The following is a 15,918-nucleotide window of genomic DNA, read 5'->3' as shown; positions in this document are numbered from 1 at the left end:
CAGTTTATGAGATTCACGACGCAGTAGAACAGTCCCTTGGTGTGCCAGTGACACCAAATTCACACTGCCTCTCTTCTACCTGCCTTCCAAGTTTGGTACAGATTGAATGTACAGGGTCCGAGTTACAGTCCCCCAGAGTAGGTGCCCCCAGTAAAGTGCTTTCTGGGGAAATGACAGACACATGCTCAGGAGTGTATAGAACAGGCCCTGTGCAAGCTAGAGGCATTGAACTCACAGGGGACCTTCCTCTGATGCTCCTCTACACACCCTTCAAGATATGTGCAGATTGGACTTAGGGGGTCCAAGTTATTGCTCCCCAAAGATGTTTTTGGGGGAAATGTCAAACATGCAAGCTACACACATTGATCATGCAGGGAACCTATTGGTGTTTCCAAAGCTGGAGAATTCCATCTCTCCTGCTGCTTTGAAGTTGATTTGATGCTTGATAAACATTTTGTTTGAGTGGAGACAGTCTGTCTGGAAATGTAATCCATTCACAAAGCAGCACAAACTGCTTGAAAGTTTGTGATCCAGTTTGTGCCCATTTCTAGCTATGACAGCTTTCAATTAGATGTGTTTTGAAGTTTGTGCTTGGAACTCAATTGTCAGTTGTGTAGGAATATAATCCTTATCAGGAACATAGTGCAGGAAATAGTCCTGAGGAACAACAGTTTGCTTCACTGGGAAGCAAATTCGCCTAATATAGAAAACAGTGGGTCTCAAGCCTAGTTCAGGTGAGAAAATCTGGATATAGGGGAAATTTTGAAATCTCCCTCAATGTGGGTTTCCTACTTGTCCTCTCTAACATCAGAGTTCATGGGCATATGCTAGACCAACCAGTTGCCCATCTGTGGTGAACAAACTCCCCTTTAATCATCCATTCTTGAACATCACATTTCCCAGGATGGGCAGCTCCAAGGTCAGAAACCCTACTGAGTGCCTATTGGAAAGGTATTAAAATACAGACTACTGCAAATCAAGATAGACATTTCTGCTTACTAGGGGATGGGGGACTCCAGAAAAATACAGGTAAAAAATGCTTCCTCAATTAAAAGAAGTCCTACCCCAGAGGTGTTGAACTAATTTGTTACAAGGGCAGGATCTGACATAAGTCTCACTTTGTCAGACCTGACCATGAATGCCATAAAATGTAACAAAACGTACTGGAGATATAAACTTCATAAAAGTTATTTCAGATGTTGAATGGCAATAGCAGATGAATGACAACAGCATGCTTGATTGGATTAAATGTGATATGCAGAGGGGCAGTATCCGTGGAGATACTGGTGTTGGTAATGAGACAGGAAACCTAGGTCTCAATTCAGTCCAAGAAGATGCAAAGACTAAATGGACACAAGTCTGACATTATAAACCACAACATTTAGTTGCTGACCTAAGAGGAGCAGTACTCATACAAAGGGAGATTAGGAAGAGAGATTGCTGAATTGCAATTGATAATGAAGCTCAAGGCAATGCATCCTCCTAGACTGAACTGAGAGCTACTTTTCCTGTCTCATTACCAATGTGTGCTAATATCATTTGGCATCTGAAATCAGGAAGGGGGAAAGAGGCAGGAAACAGGAAGTGAAGAGCCATTGAGGGAGCTGGGGAGAAAGCAAGGTAAGGCATGGCTGCAGCAGCAGCCCTTGAAGGGAAAGAGAAGGAGGTTGCTTTGGGGGCTGGACTGGAGCCCTCTGCAAGCCCAGTGTGGCCTGTGGGCCAGACATCTGACACTCCTGCCCTATCCCACCCCAAATGGCCTGATGGGAAGTGAGTATGCTCATTTGTCTTGGAATGTTAAAAGTAGTTAAGGATCAGTTAAAGGGACAAATGTTAGAAAGCAGAAGGGAAAACTGGCTTGCTCAAGCCTCTTAACTTACAACATTCTGGAGGAGGAGATGATAGCTGGGGAGGGTTTTCTCCATCATTTCTTCTCCATACTTTATCAGTCCTTGTGGGCTCACATTCGTTTGTTATCTCATATTGGACCAACACTTTGAAGAGAAAACAAACTCTTGAAATAAGACCTCCTACCTGGGTCAGTATTTTCCACAGGTTTCTTACTAATCACTTCTGTAGGGTGAAATCCAATTTCTTCCAACCACGGATGAAGATCATAATAGGCATCAGCAACTTGCTTCAGGACATAGATGCAATACTCCGAAACTTCCTCTCCTTTGCTCTGGGCCAAATCCAAAATTTTACGGACCTATGTAAAGACCACATAGGTAGGCACTGAAGCTGCTGTATATATTGTCGGTATATATTACGGTAAGTCTCTAAAATACTCTTGAGCTTTGTACAGCTGATTGCTGGAGCAGAATAACACTGCCAATCTTCCCCTTCATGTACCATTGTGGTAGCTTCAACTCAGTTCAGATAACTAGTTAGTTAACTATTCAAATGTAGCAGAGGAAAGAGCCTGTTTTTGGGGGAGCGCTTCCCCTAGTTCTATAAACATCAACCAATGAAGTGATGAAAGTGATGGAACCAGAGAGCAAACAATTCCTGATCTAGTCCATTTCACTCCTAAGGCCATACTTTAAAAATATTCTTGGATAAACAAGATCTGATCAACAAAAAAACAGCTTATCAACAAAAAAACAGTTTATCAGAGCACTTCCTAAGGAAGTAGGACATGGGTCTCTTGCTAGTTGGCTTTCCCAACACTCAAGTATCCAAAAACAAAATTATAGGTTTGGCTTTGTTTTTTGAAGTAAATGTCACTGTTGTGAGAAGGCAACTTGATGAAAACAGGAGCAACATCTATACCGCACTGTCTTATAACAACTTCCCATGAGTTGTTGTTTTTTTTTACTTGACCTTCCCTGAAAATTCATCTCCCCCTTCTAGCCAGTGTGGTGTAGTAGTTAAGAGTGTCAGACTTGGATCTGGAAGACCCACGTTTGAATCTCCACTAGTGCCATGGAAACTCTCTGAGCAGCCTTGAGTCTGTCAAACTTTTTCAGCCTAACCTACTTCACAGGGCTGTTTTGAGGATAAAATGGAGGAGAGGAGTACAATGCAAGCTGCTTTGGGTTCCATAAAGGAGAAAGCTGGGATCTGAATAAATTAATTAAATAAACAAGTAGCCTGCCTTGTGGGTTTCTCTAGCACCTAGCTATCCAAGGTAATTGTTCAGTGGGATAAAACAATCTCTGGCTGATTGGCTCCTCTAATCATAACATAATTTGTGAGCAAAATAGGCACCAAGGGCTGCTTTGTATGTAATGACTTTATCAGGTATCATACTGTACAGATCTTCATTTTGTACCCATTGAGGTTACAATCCAGCCTGCAGTTGTAGCTATGCTGCAAACCCCAAGCTTTAAGACTGTAGCATAAAACTGCAGCATCTGAACAGCAGTCTTTCTTTCACCTCTAAGCATGTAACAAGGATCTGACATGGGCCATCCACATATTGTTGCATATTGTGTCTATCCTTGTGGTGTAGTCATCATTTGCAGCTGTATTATCCAGTGTGGACAAGCAACTCCAGTCATGAATGATTGCTATAGCACAATGAGAATATAGTATCCAATGATATGTGGATGCAGACATGGTTCTGGACCAAATGTTTGACCTCAACCCATGCAGTTTTACAAATATCTAACTTGAATCTAATAATGGGCACCATAGCCCTTAATTTAATTTTAATTTAAATTAATTTTTATATTTATATCCCGCCCTTTCCAGCAAGTGGTGGCTTAACATATACAATACCTGCCTACAATATATGGCAATGTGCAAAATAATACATTTAACACATCAGCAAAAAATCCACACTTTCTTTAAAGCCCACAGAGAAATGGGCTGTTCTCTTTTGAACTCTCAGATTTGCTGTCAAAAAATATAAATACATTTCCACAGAACAATAACAGTCATTGGGAAGTCAGGGAATCTGAACCATGAAGAATTCCTGAACACATAAACATCTTGACTGACCACAGAGAGGAGCACAGACACTTCAAATGCTGAAGAACTGGTTCATCAAGCAAATCAGTCAGAGACGGTTGTGAAGTAGTAATTATTAACTGAAGAAACAGCCCAAGAGGCACCCATTTCAGTCTGTGAAAGAATTAACTCTCGAGGCAGGAAATCGAGAGACCTGTGCCTTGTGAAAAGACAGAAAGCATCTACTGTTCCAGGCAGCCACAGTGTGCATGGAGTTACTGACAGATGAAGGAAACAATTATTACCTTGAAATGCTGCAATGAACACTCATTCTCTCTGCCTCTTCAAATATATACAACCTGAGAAACAACACTGAGAATTTTGCTATCAGTGGTACCCAGAGGAGCAGAGACAATGTGCAGACAAAATTTATGAAGCACTATTCTAGTAGCCAATGCTTCCTCTCTAATAGGCACTGTCATGCACCCCGGATTGGATCCACACTAACATTTCTGTAGGAACAAGGATTTCTACTCACGGAGCACCATTTCCCCACCTCCTCCCTCCAATGGCAGCCTGAAATTCCCCTCCAATCTTCTACCTGTGGGTTCCTCTCCTCAAAGAACAGGATATGGGGGGGTTCAGAATTCTGTGGGAAGTGGGAGGTAGGAAAATCACTCTCCGTGAGCAGAAAACCTTGTGTCTGCAGAAACCTCTAGTCTATATCTAAATTCCCACATTCCCCAAGAAAAATACTTTCCTGTGAAGTCATGTAAGAATATTCCAGAGTTCTGTTCTGATCTGCTTTCCAAACATAGGCCTTTCCCTGAGAAAGACTGGAGCACATCTAATCTGAGATATTCATGTGGATAATTTAGGTGCAGAGTTATTCCATTTTTTAAAAGGAGTCTCTTCTTGCCTCCTGATTTTAGTGATATTTCTGATTATTCATGCTCTTCCAACATATAAACCAGCAGCTGAATGAAAGTCATTCAATGAAGGCAGTAGCAACAGCAACTGATCAATGGGAACAGGCAGCTCCCATTAGATTAGCAGTCACACTTTGAATGAATATGCTCTGGGTGTAAAACAGAAAACAGAAACAAGAGCTAATACCTTGTCCGCTTGTGTAGGATACTGGGCAGCAATCTCTGCATCTTCAGTTGAGAAATATTCATTCTTAATCAAGTTGTCAATCAGACACTGGGTGTTATGGATTCTGCTGACCAGCAGCTCTCTGTGCACTTTCAGCAAGGTGACAAAGGATGGTGGGTCGGATCCTGAAGAGGCTTGGGACAGACTCTCCACATTACCAATCAGCTGACCTTCCATGATGATGACAGCAAGATACCGTTTGTTTCACATTCATCTTTGGAAAGTGACAGAAGTGTGGCAGAAAGTCAAGTGGGGTACTGATTTTGAGCACAATGCGTGATGGTCCTGCACCTTGCTGGGCCTGAAAACAGCATACAATATCCATTCAATATAGCCAGAATAGAAATAAAACACACTCAAGCATCTCCACAGTTGCCAGCAAGCAGGTTTGTATTTAGATAAGCAATTAATTCATGTAGACCAGAAGTGTCAAACATGTGGCCCATGGGCCTAATCCGGCCCCCAGAGGGCTCCAATCAGGCCTGCCAGAAAATGGCCCTTGTCTGCATTTTTCTTCCTCCCCTGCTTCCTTTGGTCATCATTTCTGTGTTTCTTGTCTGCTTTCCTTAGTTGCCATTTTTGTGCTTTCCCCTGCGATGCAGCCAAGCCAAGCAGCCTCTGACCCTTTCCTTCTTCCCCCTCCCTTTTCCTCAAGGGAGGAGGAGCCTCAGCCAATGGATGGGCTTGGCTCTGTAGCTCTGCTTTGCAACTGATACAGCCTGGGTCTCTTAATCAAACAGCAGAGCTACAGAGGCAAGCCCCTTCATTGGCTGAGGCCTCCTTCCTTGGGAAAAAGGGAAGGGAAAGAGCAGAGGGTGCTTTGCTCAGTTGCCTTAATTCCACTGGAGAATGGAAAAAACACCCCTAGGAGCTTTAGCACAGTTTATTCAAGGTATGAGCTTTTTGCCTTGCTGTTCTCTCTCTCTCTGTGTTGTTAAGCTCCTTTTGTCAGGGCTCTCCTGGGTGCAACTGGGTTCCCTCCTGCTTTTCACTGTATTCATGTCCTGATCCAGTCTTTCGCAATGGGAACAATTTAGATGAGAAATAATCACAATCCATAGTGAAGCAGATTAGGCTAAAAGTGTGTGTCCAGCACATTTCCTGTGTAGACTGCAGATTTTGAATCCAGGCTTCCCAGATAGTAGGCTGATAGTGACCACTATACTAACTGTCTTTCTATACCTGCACTGCCTTATAGCAGTTGCAGTTATTTTTCTGGGAAAGATTGAAGTTTTATAGATGAAATCATACTCCTCAGTCTATGGTGCCTTCACCTGTTCTTGACCAGCACTTATGTAACAAAAGCTCACAATGCCCAGCCATTTCAAGAAATTATAAGTAGATTTTCAACTTACAGATACACACTTTAACAGCATAGTCAAGATTGCTACAGCACAGACATTGTCTCCAGATTTTGGTGCAATAATTCAGAGCAAGAGGGGTCAGTTATCAGAAACTGTTAAACAAAATATTGCAAACATGGTACTGTTTTAAGCATGTTTTATTTTAAGTATTTTTTAAAAAACAACCTTTAGTTGTGTTTGTCTGTGCCTATAAGGTTTACATCTCTGCAACTTGGCATTACACTTTATGACACATATGGTCTGGCCCAGTAAGGTCTCCCTTATGTCAGATCTGGCCCTCATAACAAATGAGTTTGACATCTCTGAGTAAATCCTGTGAAAAAGGTATGTCTGCTATGCCTTCAAAAACATAACTCTCTGAATCGGGCCTTTGTTTCACCATATGAAATGTGTTCCGATTCAGATATTTTTCACTTGTGTAATAACCTGGAGATCAAACCAGGGGAGAGGAGAGTTTGGGGTATCCAGCTTTCAAAGCAGCCATTTTCTGCTAGTGAACTGATTTCTATTGCCTGAAGATCAATTGTAATAGCAGGAGATCTCCAGCCACCACCTGGAGGTTGGCAACACCAGAATGTCAAATGATTGTCAGACAATTAGTTCCCCTGGACAGTGGGCTCTATGACTTTGCAACTTGCTGAGCTCTCTTCCCAGGCTTTCCCTCCCAAAAAATTCCCAGGAATTTCCCATCCTATAGTTGACAATGCTACCAGCTGGACAGAAAGTTCTGCAGCACCATTAGAGCCTTGTGGTGAAACCTCCCTCATCCACAATTCACCTCCACCTAGTTGCTTCAGTTTCTGCTTGCTTGAGATAACACCATCTCTGCTGCTCTCTTCCTGTTGGTTGGGGTGGAGGGGGGAGGAAAGAAAGCCAGCTGTTTGGTTTACTTTTCAGCTGGAAAAGTGTGCACTGGACAGAAGGACCACATAGAGCAACCAATCAACAGACTGAAAAGGGTTCTGCAAAATAACAGGGGCCTGGGCAGCAATCACATGACCTCGCCAGCACCATGCAATCAATGCCCTTGACACACTCCTGGTGGCCTTGCACACATCACACACTAAGCTCAATGGAATGGCAGGGGATTTCAAAATTCAACTTTGAGGGTTAAAAGTTAGGCAACTGCCAGGTTTTCTCCCCTCCCTGGGATGCCTTTTCTGGGACAACAACGTCTGAAGGTCAACCAACGAATAAGCTAAAGCAATGGGTGTCTAGGAAGGCAGTGGGATGACTCAGTCTAAGCCAGAACAAAAGATCCTCTGGGGCTAGAGATAGAGGCTGCAGCTACTGTATTCATCAACAAACGTGTAGATTAATTTTGTTACAGTATATGTAAGCCATTCATTTAATTGCTGTTGAAGGGTTGCATAAGATCCTAATTTGGAAACAATGATTTGTATTCTTATTGAGGTTACATTTAGGCCTATAACTGTTTTTAAACCAATTCATAATACATGCATTTTTATATAATTTGTATTTTTATATATTGATGCTTTATGCTTTTTGAAATTAATATTGGGCCCCTTATTTTGTATTCTATTAACCTTTTTGGTTCTTGATTCAAAAGCAGCAGCCAGCTTATTAAGATTTACTACACCTAATATTCTTATATACTGAGTGCTGATTTTCGCTTTGCTTTCTTCCAACCAGACTCTGACAAGGACAGACTATTCTGCTACATTTCAGTATCAAGGATGAGTGAATCATTCAGTCACTCCAGATAAAGCAGGACCCAGAAGAGGCTGTCTGTGGCATCTCTGCGTGATTCTCTGTTCCTTACGAGAGGCATGCCCAGTTAGTCTCAGTGACATGCAGCAAAACACAGGAAGTGGGCTCTTCTGCAGGAAATCCTCCTTTCTTTTTTATACTCCCATACTATCCAGCTTGCCAGTTAAAATCTGTCTCTTGAGCCCTGCTCTTGGTACCCCTTCCTTCAAAGGTGAGGAGTGTTGCAGCCAGCAACAGGGCATTCCCTTGGTGGCATCTTGATTTTGGGATTCCCCCCATCAAAGCTTGCCCAACACCTACTCTACTTTATTTAGGTGCCAACCTAAAACACATCTTTTAACCCAGGCTACTCATGAGGGGTCCTACCTAATTAGCTTTTGAATGCTCTGCTGCTGTTTTATAAATAGGTTTTATGCTGCTTATTTCTGGTGGTTTGTTTTGAATGGCTTATTAAAAACACTGTGGGTTTTAATTGTAAGCTGCCTTGAGCAGGGCTTTGAAGAAGTAGTATAGAAATAGTCTTAATAATAAACCTCAGACCCTGACCAAAACTCTCATGCTTTCACAATCTGTGCTGATCAGATTCTGACACATCTAACTTCATTACAATTTTTCATTTCACTGATACAGCTTGGATAGGAATCCTGGTTGCTGCTGATTCACAGGGGAAACTGACGCAAACAGCTTCCAAACATTGCACAATTTTAACATCACAACATGCAACAGAGTGTTGCCAATTTAAGGCAGTCAATGCAGCTGCAGAGAAGAGAAATATTCTTACAGTACTGAACGATGTAACTTAATTTTTACATCTATCTAATGCCCACTTAAAACATCAGGGAGGAAATGTTAACCAATTGGGGTGGTGTGGGGGGGAGAACAGGAAACATACAATTAAGACTCTGCCCGGGAAGTCTAAAGAACAGTTGGCATTCTAAGGTCAAAATTGAAATTTTAAATGTTGACTGATATTAAAATTCTGTTTTAGTCTAGGGAGATTAGTTCCTACAAAATAAAAATGGGCAAAAATCATAACAGGGGATTGGAAATTAAGGAAGTGTGTTGTTCATTTCAGTAATCTGCAGGCAAGGAAGAAAAGAAAAAAAATGGATTCAAAACATTGACCATCATTTAATTGAATGGACACAACAACACAAGTCTTGACACTCCTGGCCAATTACAGCTTTAAATTATTGTGCATATTGTGCATGTGAAGAGTGTATATTTTAATGAACACCAGTCAACAGACATCTGAGAAACAGTGATGTAGAGTCTGAGTATGCATATGTTAAATAGCACACTAATGTGGTCAGATGAACAAACACTGAAATCCTACACAGAAGGATGTAACAGTTTAGTAACTGAAAAAGTGGGTTTTGGTTCCCTTTTCTTTCCAGCTGAGCAACCTCTGACCCCATCTAAATCATCTGGGGATATTTGTTAAAGTTGCTCATTCCTGTTTCTGTTACAGCTCCTGTTGCCCATCCCATTTCTCAGAAGCACAGGAAGAAAAAGGGAAGAAGAATCAAGAAAAAGTTCAAACTCATTTGGAGACAATGAGATCATTTCTGGAGACAGGCAGGTTAAGAAAGATATACTGGCACTCATCACAGACTCTCTTTGGCCCCCTCAGTTGACATCCTTCAAGTCTTACAAACATAATTTGCATTCACATACACACCTAAAAAAGAAAAAACAAATCCACACATTTAAGAACTATTTCACTCTTGAAAAATAAGACACATAACTTATCTTTAGCAATTCATAAAAAATAATTTATTTACTTCATTTATACCCCATCTTTCTCCCCAACAGAGACTCGAAGAGGCTTGCATTGTCATCCTCCCCTCCATTTTATCATCATCAACAACTCTGTGGAGCAGAATTAGGCTGAAAGAATCAAGCAAATTTCCAGGGCAATACCACGAAAAAGCAATTCTTTAAGCAAAATACACTCCATGAGAATGCTGTGGATCTTTTTAAAGATTCCGTTTCGTTATTGTTATTAGAATCCAGAGAATTCTAAGTTTCCATCTTGTAAGCCCCCAAACCCCTTTTCACCATTTATGGCTCAGAGCCAGGACTACAGGACTTTAGTCATTGTGGGCTTATGTTATGAACTTGTGTCATAATATAATACTAACACATTGCTTCTATGGACATTCAGTGATAAGGAGCAGTGAGTATAATAAAGAGCTCAAATAAGGACCTTTTACTAGTGTGCACCCAGATAGTAAGCTTTCCAGCCAGGCCCTGCAGGACTCCCTGCCTGTTCCTACCATTGCTGCGACTGTGTGCATCCCCCTGCACAGAAGGACTCCAGATCAGGCTTCCCCAAGAAGCTGCCAAGCCATGAAGAACACAACCGTGATCCTGTCAACAGAAGACAGTGTCCAAAAGCAGCCTTCACCAGAAGCCATGATGGAAGAGGTCCTGTATCCATCTTGTTCCTGCTCAGCACCATGAGAGCAAAGCGCAAGCATCACATACTCTGGGTGTGTCAATGCAGATGCAAATAGAAGCATCCAGCCGCTAACAATAGAGCTTGCTGTTACGCCTGCACATATAGTAAAAGACTGTTCCTGTCAAACATTTAGGAGATCACTGGACATAAAGAAGAAGCCTAAGAAAGATATCCTTGCCCAAGATTTAATCCTGTCATGCAGACCTTCCCCATTGTGTTTGCTATGGTGTTACAAATAGGAGTCAATTGAATCTAAATTCCCCACCTATATTTCTTTGTTTTGACCAGGTTAAACAATAGGAACACCCATCAAGCCCCATTAGTCCTTTTTCTAAAACTTGGGAGCCTGTCCCTCAAGTGACATCAGGAGTCACATGTCACAGGTCACATGTAATAGTGTCATGGGTCACCTGATGCCATTGCCTGGGGTCAAGAATTTGCCTATATCTAGACTGGCTTTGAGCCAGCCTGGTGTGTCTCTTACAATACCCCTAGCTTTCTGTTTGGGCCACCCCCAGAAATCTGATCACTTTTTGGGTCCCTTTTAATTGGCAAAGTATGCTGGCCATTATTTGCTTCCCCCTCCCCCTTCTTCAGTCGCTCCTGGAATCATCTCTTCTGAAGACGAGAAGTATAGTATTGTCTTGTCTGTGTTTTCACCTTTGTGTTTCCCTATCCAATTATTCACCACTATATTTCTTAGGAACTGTATGTTTGTGGTGTGTTTTTATTCTTGTATAATTGAACTATTTTCCCATAAGTACCCACTTTTAGTTTATCATCTCCCCATTATTTGGTTTGAGCATTTGGGAAGACCCACTCTGGTATACAAAGGTTGTTGACCCCACTAAATTAGCCATCCTTGCCACCTAAATAAGTTCCCCTACCTCATTTGAGGGCAATTTGGCTTACAATCTTTTCAAAATGAAGTTTCTAGTCCTCATGACTGTGAACATTTTCAAAGCTCTATTTATATTTATTTCACAGGATGCATTTACTTATTTCAAGATATTTATTGCTACTCAGACCCATCCGCAGGGCTTAATAAATGCTGTATTAATGACAGGTTCAAAGGTCGGCCAGTCAGCAAAATCTTAACTTTTAAACTTTCATTTTTAAAGACTCCAGACCAATGTCTGTTTTGTTATCTCCCAGAACCTGCTGTAACATGCAAAGCCCAACAGCCCCATTACTAGAACAGTTCTCAGACTGGGGGAATGGGATATTTTCAGTGACAGGCAGGAATGTAACTATGTTTGTAGATCCCAAGCCATGTTTATTAATTAGGATGTTGCTATGCATTTGTATACACAGATCTGGACAACTAAAGAAGCTCTTTGGAACCAATTCTTTATGTAAAATGACTCAAGAGGCTCTATCTTGAAATTTTTAAATGAAATTGCATAATAGTAATGAGTAGGAAATCTTTCTTAGCCATCAGGAACAAAAAATTAAAGCTGTGGATTCCTCTTTGCTTGGAGGTGATATCTGAAGAACTCTTTTCATGTTTGCTTTTGATTGTTTGTCTGCCTTGGGGTTTTGGCTAAAGAGTGGCTGATGCATTTTAATGTATGAATTGCCTAACATAAACATGTCACAAATTCCTGAGACAAGGGTATGCCTCTTCCCATAGAAACCAGAAGCTTCAGGACTGGATTGCAGTCCCAAAAGAGCAGGAATAGTACAGTGTCTATTATTATTAAATCTTTTCAGTTTACTATGTACAGAGATTTGATTTTTTTTTTACATACAATAACTACCCTGGTGAAAATTTAGACTCAGGAAAAAGTATCAAAATTGCTAATATAGTCTCTATCATTTAAAATATTTTCATAGATAAAACTGGCTTTGATGCTGCTTCCTAGGCAGTGCCCAGTCTTGACTGAAAGCCTCTTCTCCCCCTAAGCTACTTCTAGAGTTTGGGATCGGTGCAAACTCAGCACTAATCGACTACCAAATTGGAAACAACAATCCACAAAACATGGCTAACATGGGGGTTGAACCAGATGACCCTGGAGGTCCCTTCCAACTCTATGATTCTATGGCTAAGCAGCTATTTGGCACCAATATCAAGACCAACTGGAGTTTCTCTTATCTTGGGACCTATCAATTCAATTCTAAACCATGTTACATTCTTCTAAATCCACTAAAGTCAAATGCACTGAAGTCTATCCTGTCCATTTCATGGGCCCGTTCGAAATAAACTGCTGAATCAATTTCTCACAAAGTTTAAATCAGAAGAGGAATGTATTAAATTTTTATTGGCTGATGCCATTCCAGATGTTACCCTTAAGGTAGTTACTTTCATGTTTTTAGCAATGAAAATAAGGAAGAAGATAACTACAGCCACCCATACAAGAGTTTTGGTCAAGTTATAGTCTCATTCTGTCACGTTTTATTATATATGTTTTAAATCTTGTTCATGGTACTGTATTTTGCTATGTATTTTTTATATTTTAATTTTTATGGCTGATGTAAACTGTATATTTTGTGGGGTTTGCTGGGTTGTTATGGCCGATGCTACACCAATAAAGTACTTTGACTTTGACACTGAATCAATAGGTTCAGAAGAGGGTATAACTCTGCCTAGGATAGCACTACAAAACACATTTCAAATCCAAATTTAATGCTAACCAATGTTTGCCCTAGCTGCAATTTACACCAAGATCTGGCTTATACATTAGACAGACCTAGGCAACTGCTTAAGCTGAAAGGATGATGAAGTACCAAAAGAGATTCAGGCCAGGTTCTGGCCAGGACAGGATTAGCTGTGCCAAGTGGCAGCCCCAGGTAGCACCACTTGTTCCAGCAATGCCACCCAGGTGCACCACACGATCATCTGTGGCAGGGGATACCAGGTTGCATTCACCCAGGCTGCTTTCTCCTGCCCCGGCTCCAAGTCCTTGATGGACAGATGGAGGAAGAAAAGGTGGCTGCCAGTGGCAGCAGTGGCTCCATACCTGCCCAGCTCTCCATGCTGCTATGTCATGGCAGGGGGCAGCTGGGTCACAGTAGCTCTGTGCACAGTGGGAACGCAGCAAAGTCCAGGGCCAGCTAGGGCACCAAAAACGCTAGAATCGATCCTGCCACAGTACTGCTTATATTTGAAAAATATGACTCTGCCTTGAAATTGACTTAGACCAGAGGTGTCGAACTTATTTGTTATGAGGGCCGGAAATGACATAAATAAAACCTTGTCAGGTCGGGCCATGTGTTTCATAAAATGTAATGCCAGGTAGCAGAGATATAAACTTTATAAAGGATACAGACAAACACAAAGATTTTTTAAAAGCTTAAAATAAAACATGCTTACAACATTAGCGCTCATTGGTCTTAAAGGTGCTTTCTTTGTGTCTCTATTGTGTAGGGCAAAGGAAGCTCTGGTTCTTTCCCTCCTTATTCAGGGAAGAAGGAGGGGGAAGAGCCTCAGCCAACAGAAGGAAGTGAGGCTTGGCTCAGTAGCTCTGCTGTGTGACTGAACAAGAAGCCTGGCAAAGCAAGCTGTGATGCAGAAGGAAGCGAGTGAGAGAGAAGGAAGCAAATGACAGCCAGTTGCTCAGGGGGCTGATAGGAGCCCTCTGGGGGCTTGATTTGGCCCCAGGGTCGCAAATTTGACACCCCTGACTTAGACCATTCATCCATCTAGTTCAGTGCCATCTGCTCTGACTGGCAATGCCTTTTCATTCTGCGCAGCAACCCTGGACTTCCTTGATGGTCTCCCAGCCAAGTCCTAAGGTTCCAAGATCTGATGAGAATGGGCTAGCTTGGATGATCCAGGTCAGGGCCCTGAAAGACTTAGCCCCACATGAATTTTCTAATCGAATGAAGCTGTTTGAGGACAACAGCTTGAGAAGACTTTTTAAGACAACACATAGCTAGGTTAGGGGGTATCCAACCTTGGTGAGCCTTTGGATACTTTCAGAATTTTTAAGGAACAACGACACAACAAAATGGCTGCCATGGAGGTAAGGGTCCAATCATAAAAGAGTGATTTGGAGGCTATTAGCTGGCCCTTGTATTGCCTACCAGTAGGGTTGCCTGGTACCCCCTGGCCACCGATGGGGGATGTGGGGAGGGTTGCCAGATGCAGGCTGGGAAACTCTTGGAGATTTGGGGATGGGGCTTGGGGAGGACAGGGACCTCAGTGGGGTGGAATGCCTGAGAGTCCAACCCCCAAAGCATCCCTTTTCTCCAGGAGAATTAATCTCTGTAGTCTGGAGACAAACTGTAATCCCAGGGGATCCCCAGGTCCCACCTGGAGACTGGCATCCCTACCTACAGAAAGAAACCATTTGTCACTTCTTGTTCCCTGAAGCCTGTAGGGCAACTTAATACAAGCAGCATTAAGTCTGCCTGCCCTGCACAGCACTTTGCAGAGGATGCTGGCACATCCAGGTCTTAAGATAAATGATCAGGGTCACCTCCCCCCTAAACAATTCCCCCCCCCCCCATCCAGTCTGATGAAGAGTTCTGGGGAACTCAGAAACTTGTGCACTCTTTTTGGTCATGCTGGTTGGTTCTTGATAAAAAGGTATCCCTTGGACTGGATTTTGAAGGAGCAAAGTGGTTGCAAAGAACTGTCTAATTCAAAAGTGCGACAGGGGCGGGTTTGGGGGCTCGCTTACTTTGAACACCCTGCTCTGCTGCTAGTCTTCATGATATTTGCACACACACACACACACCACCTTCAGCCGGACCTCTGTATCCTTTCTCCCCCTCCCCCCAATATATTTTTTATTTTATCAAAATTACAAAAATGAAATCATCATTGATATTCTCAATATCATTTAAAACAATACAAAACAATACATAACATATTCAGCAGTATGGTACTTTCAATTTTACAATTTCAAGTTAGTGTATCCTTCCTTTCTTTTTAAAAATCGGCATCCTGAAATGAAGACAAGAAAAATGGGCAGCCTCTCTGGTTCCAGCCGCCCCAAACAATCCCCCTTACGCAGGATATTTTCTGGCGGGGGTGGGGCCAGTCCCCCTCCCCCTCTGCCCGACCAAGCAGCGAAACCCTTTCCTCCTGCTTAAAGTTCACTGTATCCCCAAAGCCACTCCGTAAAGAGTCGCGATCCGTCAGGGGTGTGGCGTCGGGCAGGGAGAAAGGCCACACGCCACTGGCTTCACTACTGCTGGATCCATTCACAGGGCACTGGCGAGATGTTCAACTTTTGCTTTCTCTCCTACACCTCCCAACTCCCCTCCACCCACCCCCCATCAGGCATTTGCCTTTGAAGGCGAAACTCCTGCCGAGCGGAGGCGAAGAGCAACTTTTCTTCCAACAGCAGAACGAAGTTTGAG

General features: G+C 42.4%; 1 protein-coding gene across 2 annotated transcripts in view; it reads right to left on the bottom strand.

The window, feature by feature from the left end:
- The window catches only part of NOD1 (nucleotide binding oligomerization domain containing 1), a 37,491-nt gene extending 32,146 nt beyond the window's left edge, over positions 1-5,345 (bottom strand). For both annotated transcript variants that reach the window (XM_060248858.1, XM_060248859.1), the window contains exons 1-2: positions 5,011-5,345; positions 2,035-2,209 (exon numbers count right to left, since the gene is read on the bottom strand). In XM_060248858.1, coding sequence (XP_060104841.1) covers positions 2,035-2,209; positions 5,011-5,226 — 391 coding nt within the window. In that variant the 5' untranslated portion in view covers positions 5,227-5,345. The remainder of the gene's footprint in view (positions 1-2,034; positions 2,210-5,010) is intronic.
- Between the last annotated feature and the right edge of the window lie 10,573 nt (positions 5,346-15,918).

The sequence above is a fragment of the Heteronotia binoei genome, chromosome 10, assembly GCF_032191835.1.
Source record: "Heteronotia binoei isolate CCM8104 ecotype False Entrance Well chromosome 10, APGP_CSIRO_Hbin_v1, whole genome shotgun sequence".
NCBI classification, from domain to species: domain Eukaryota; kingdom Metazoa; phylum Chordata; class Lepidosauria; order Squamata; family Gekkonidae; genus Heteronotia; species Heteronotia binoei.
This window is presented reverse-complemented; position numbering and strand designations above follow the sequence as displayed.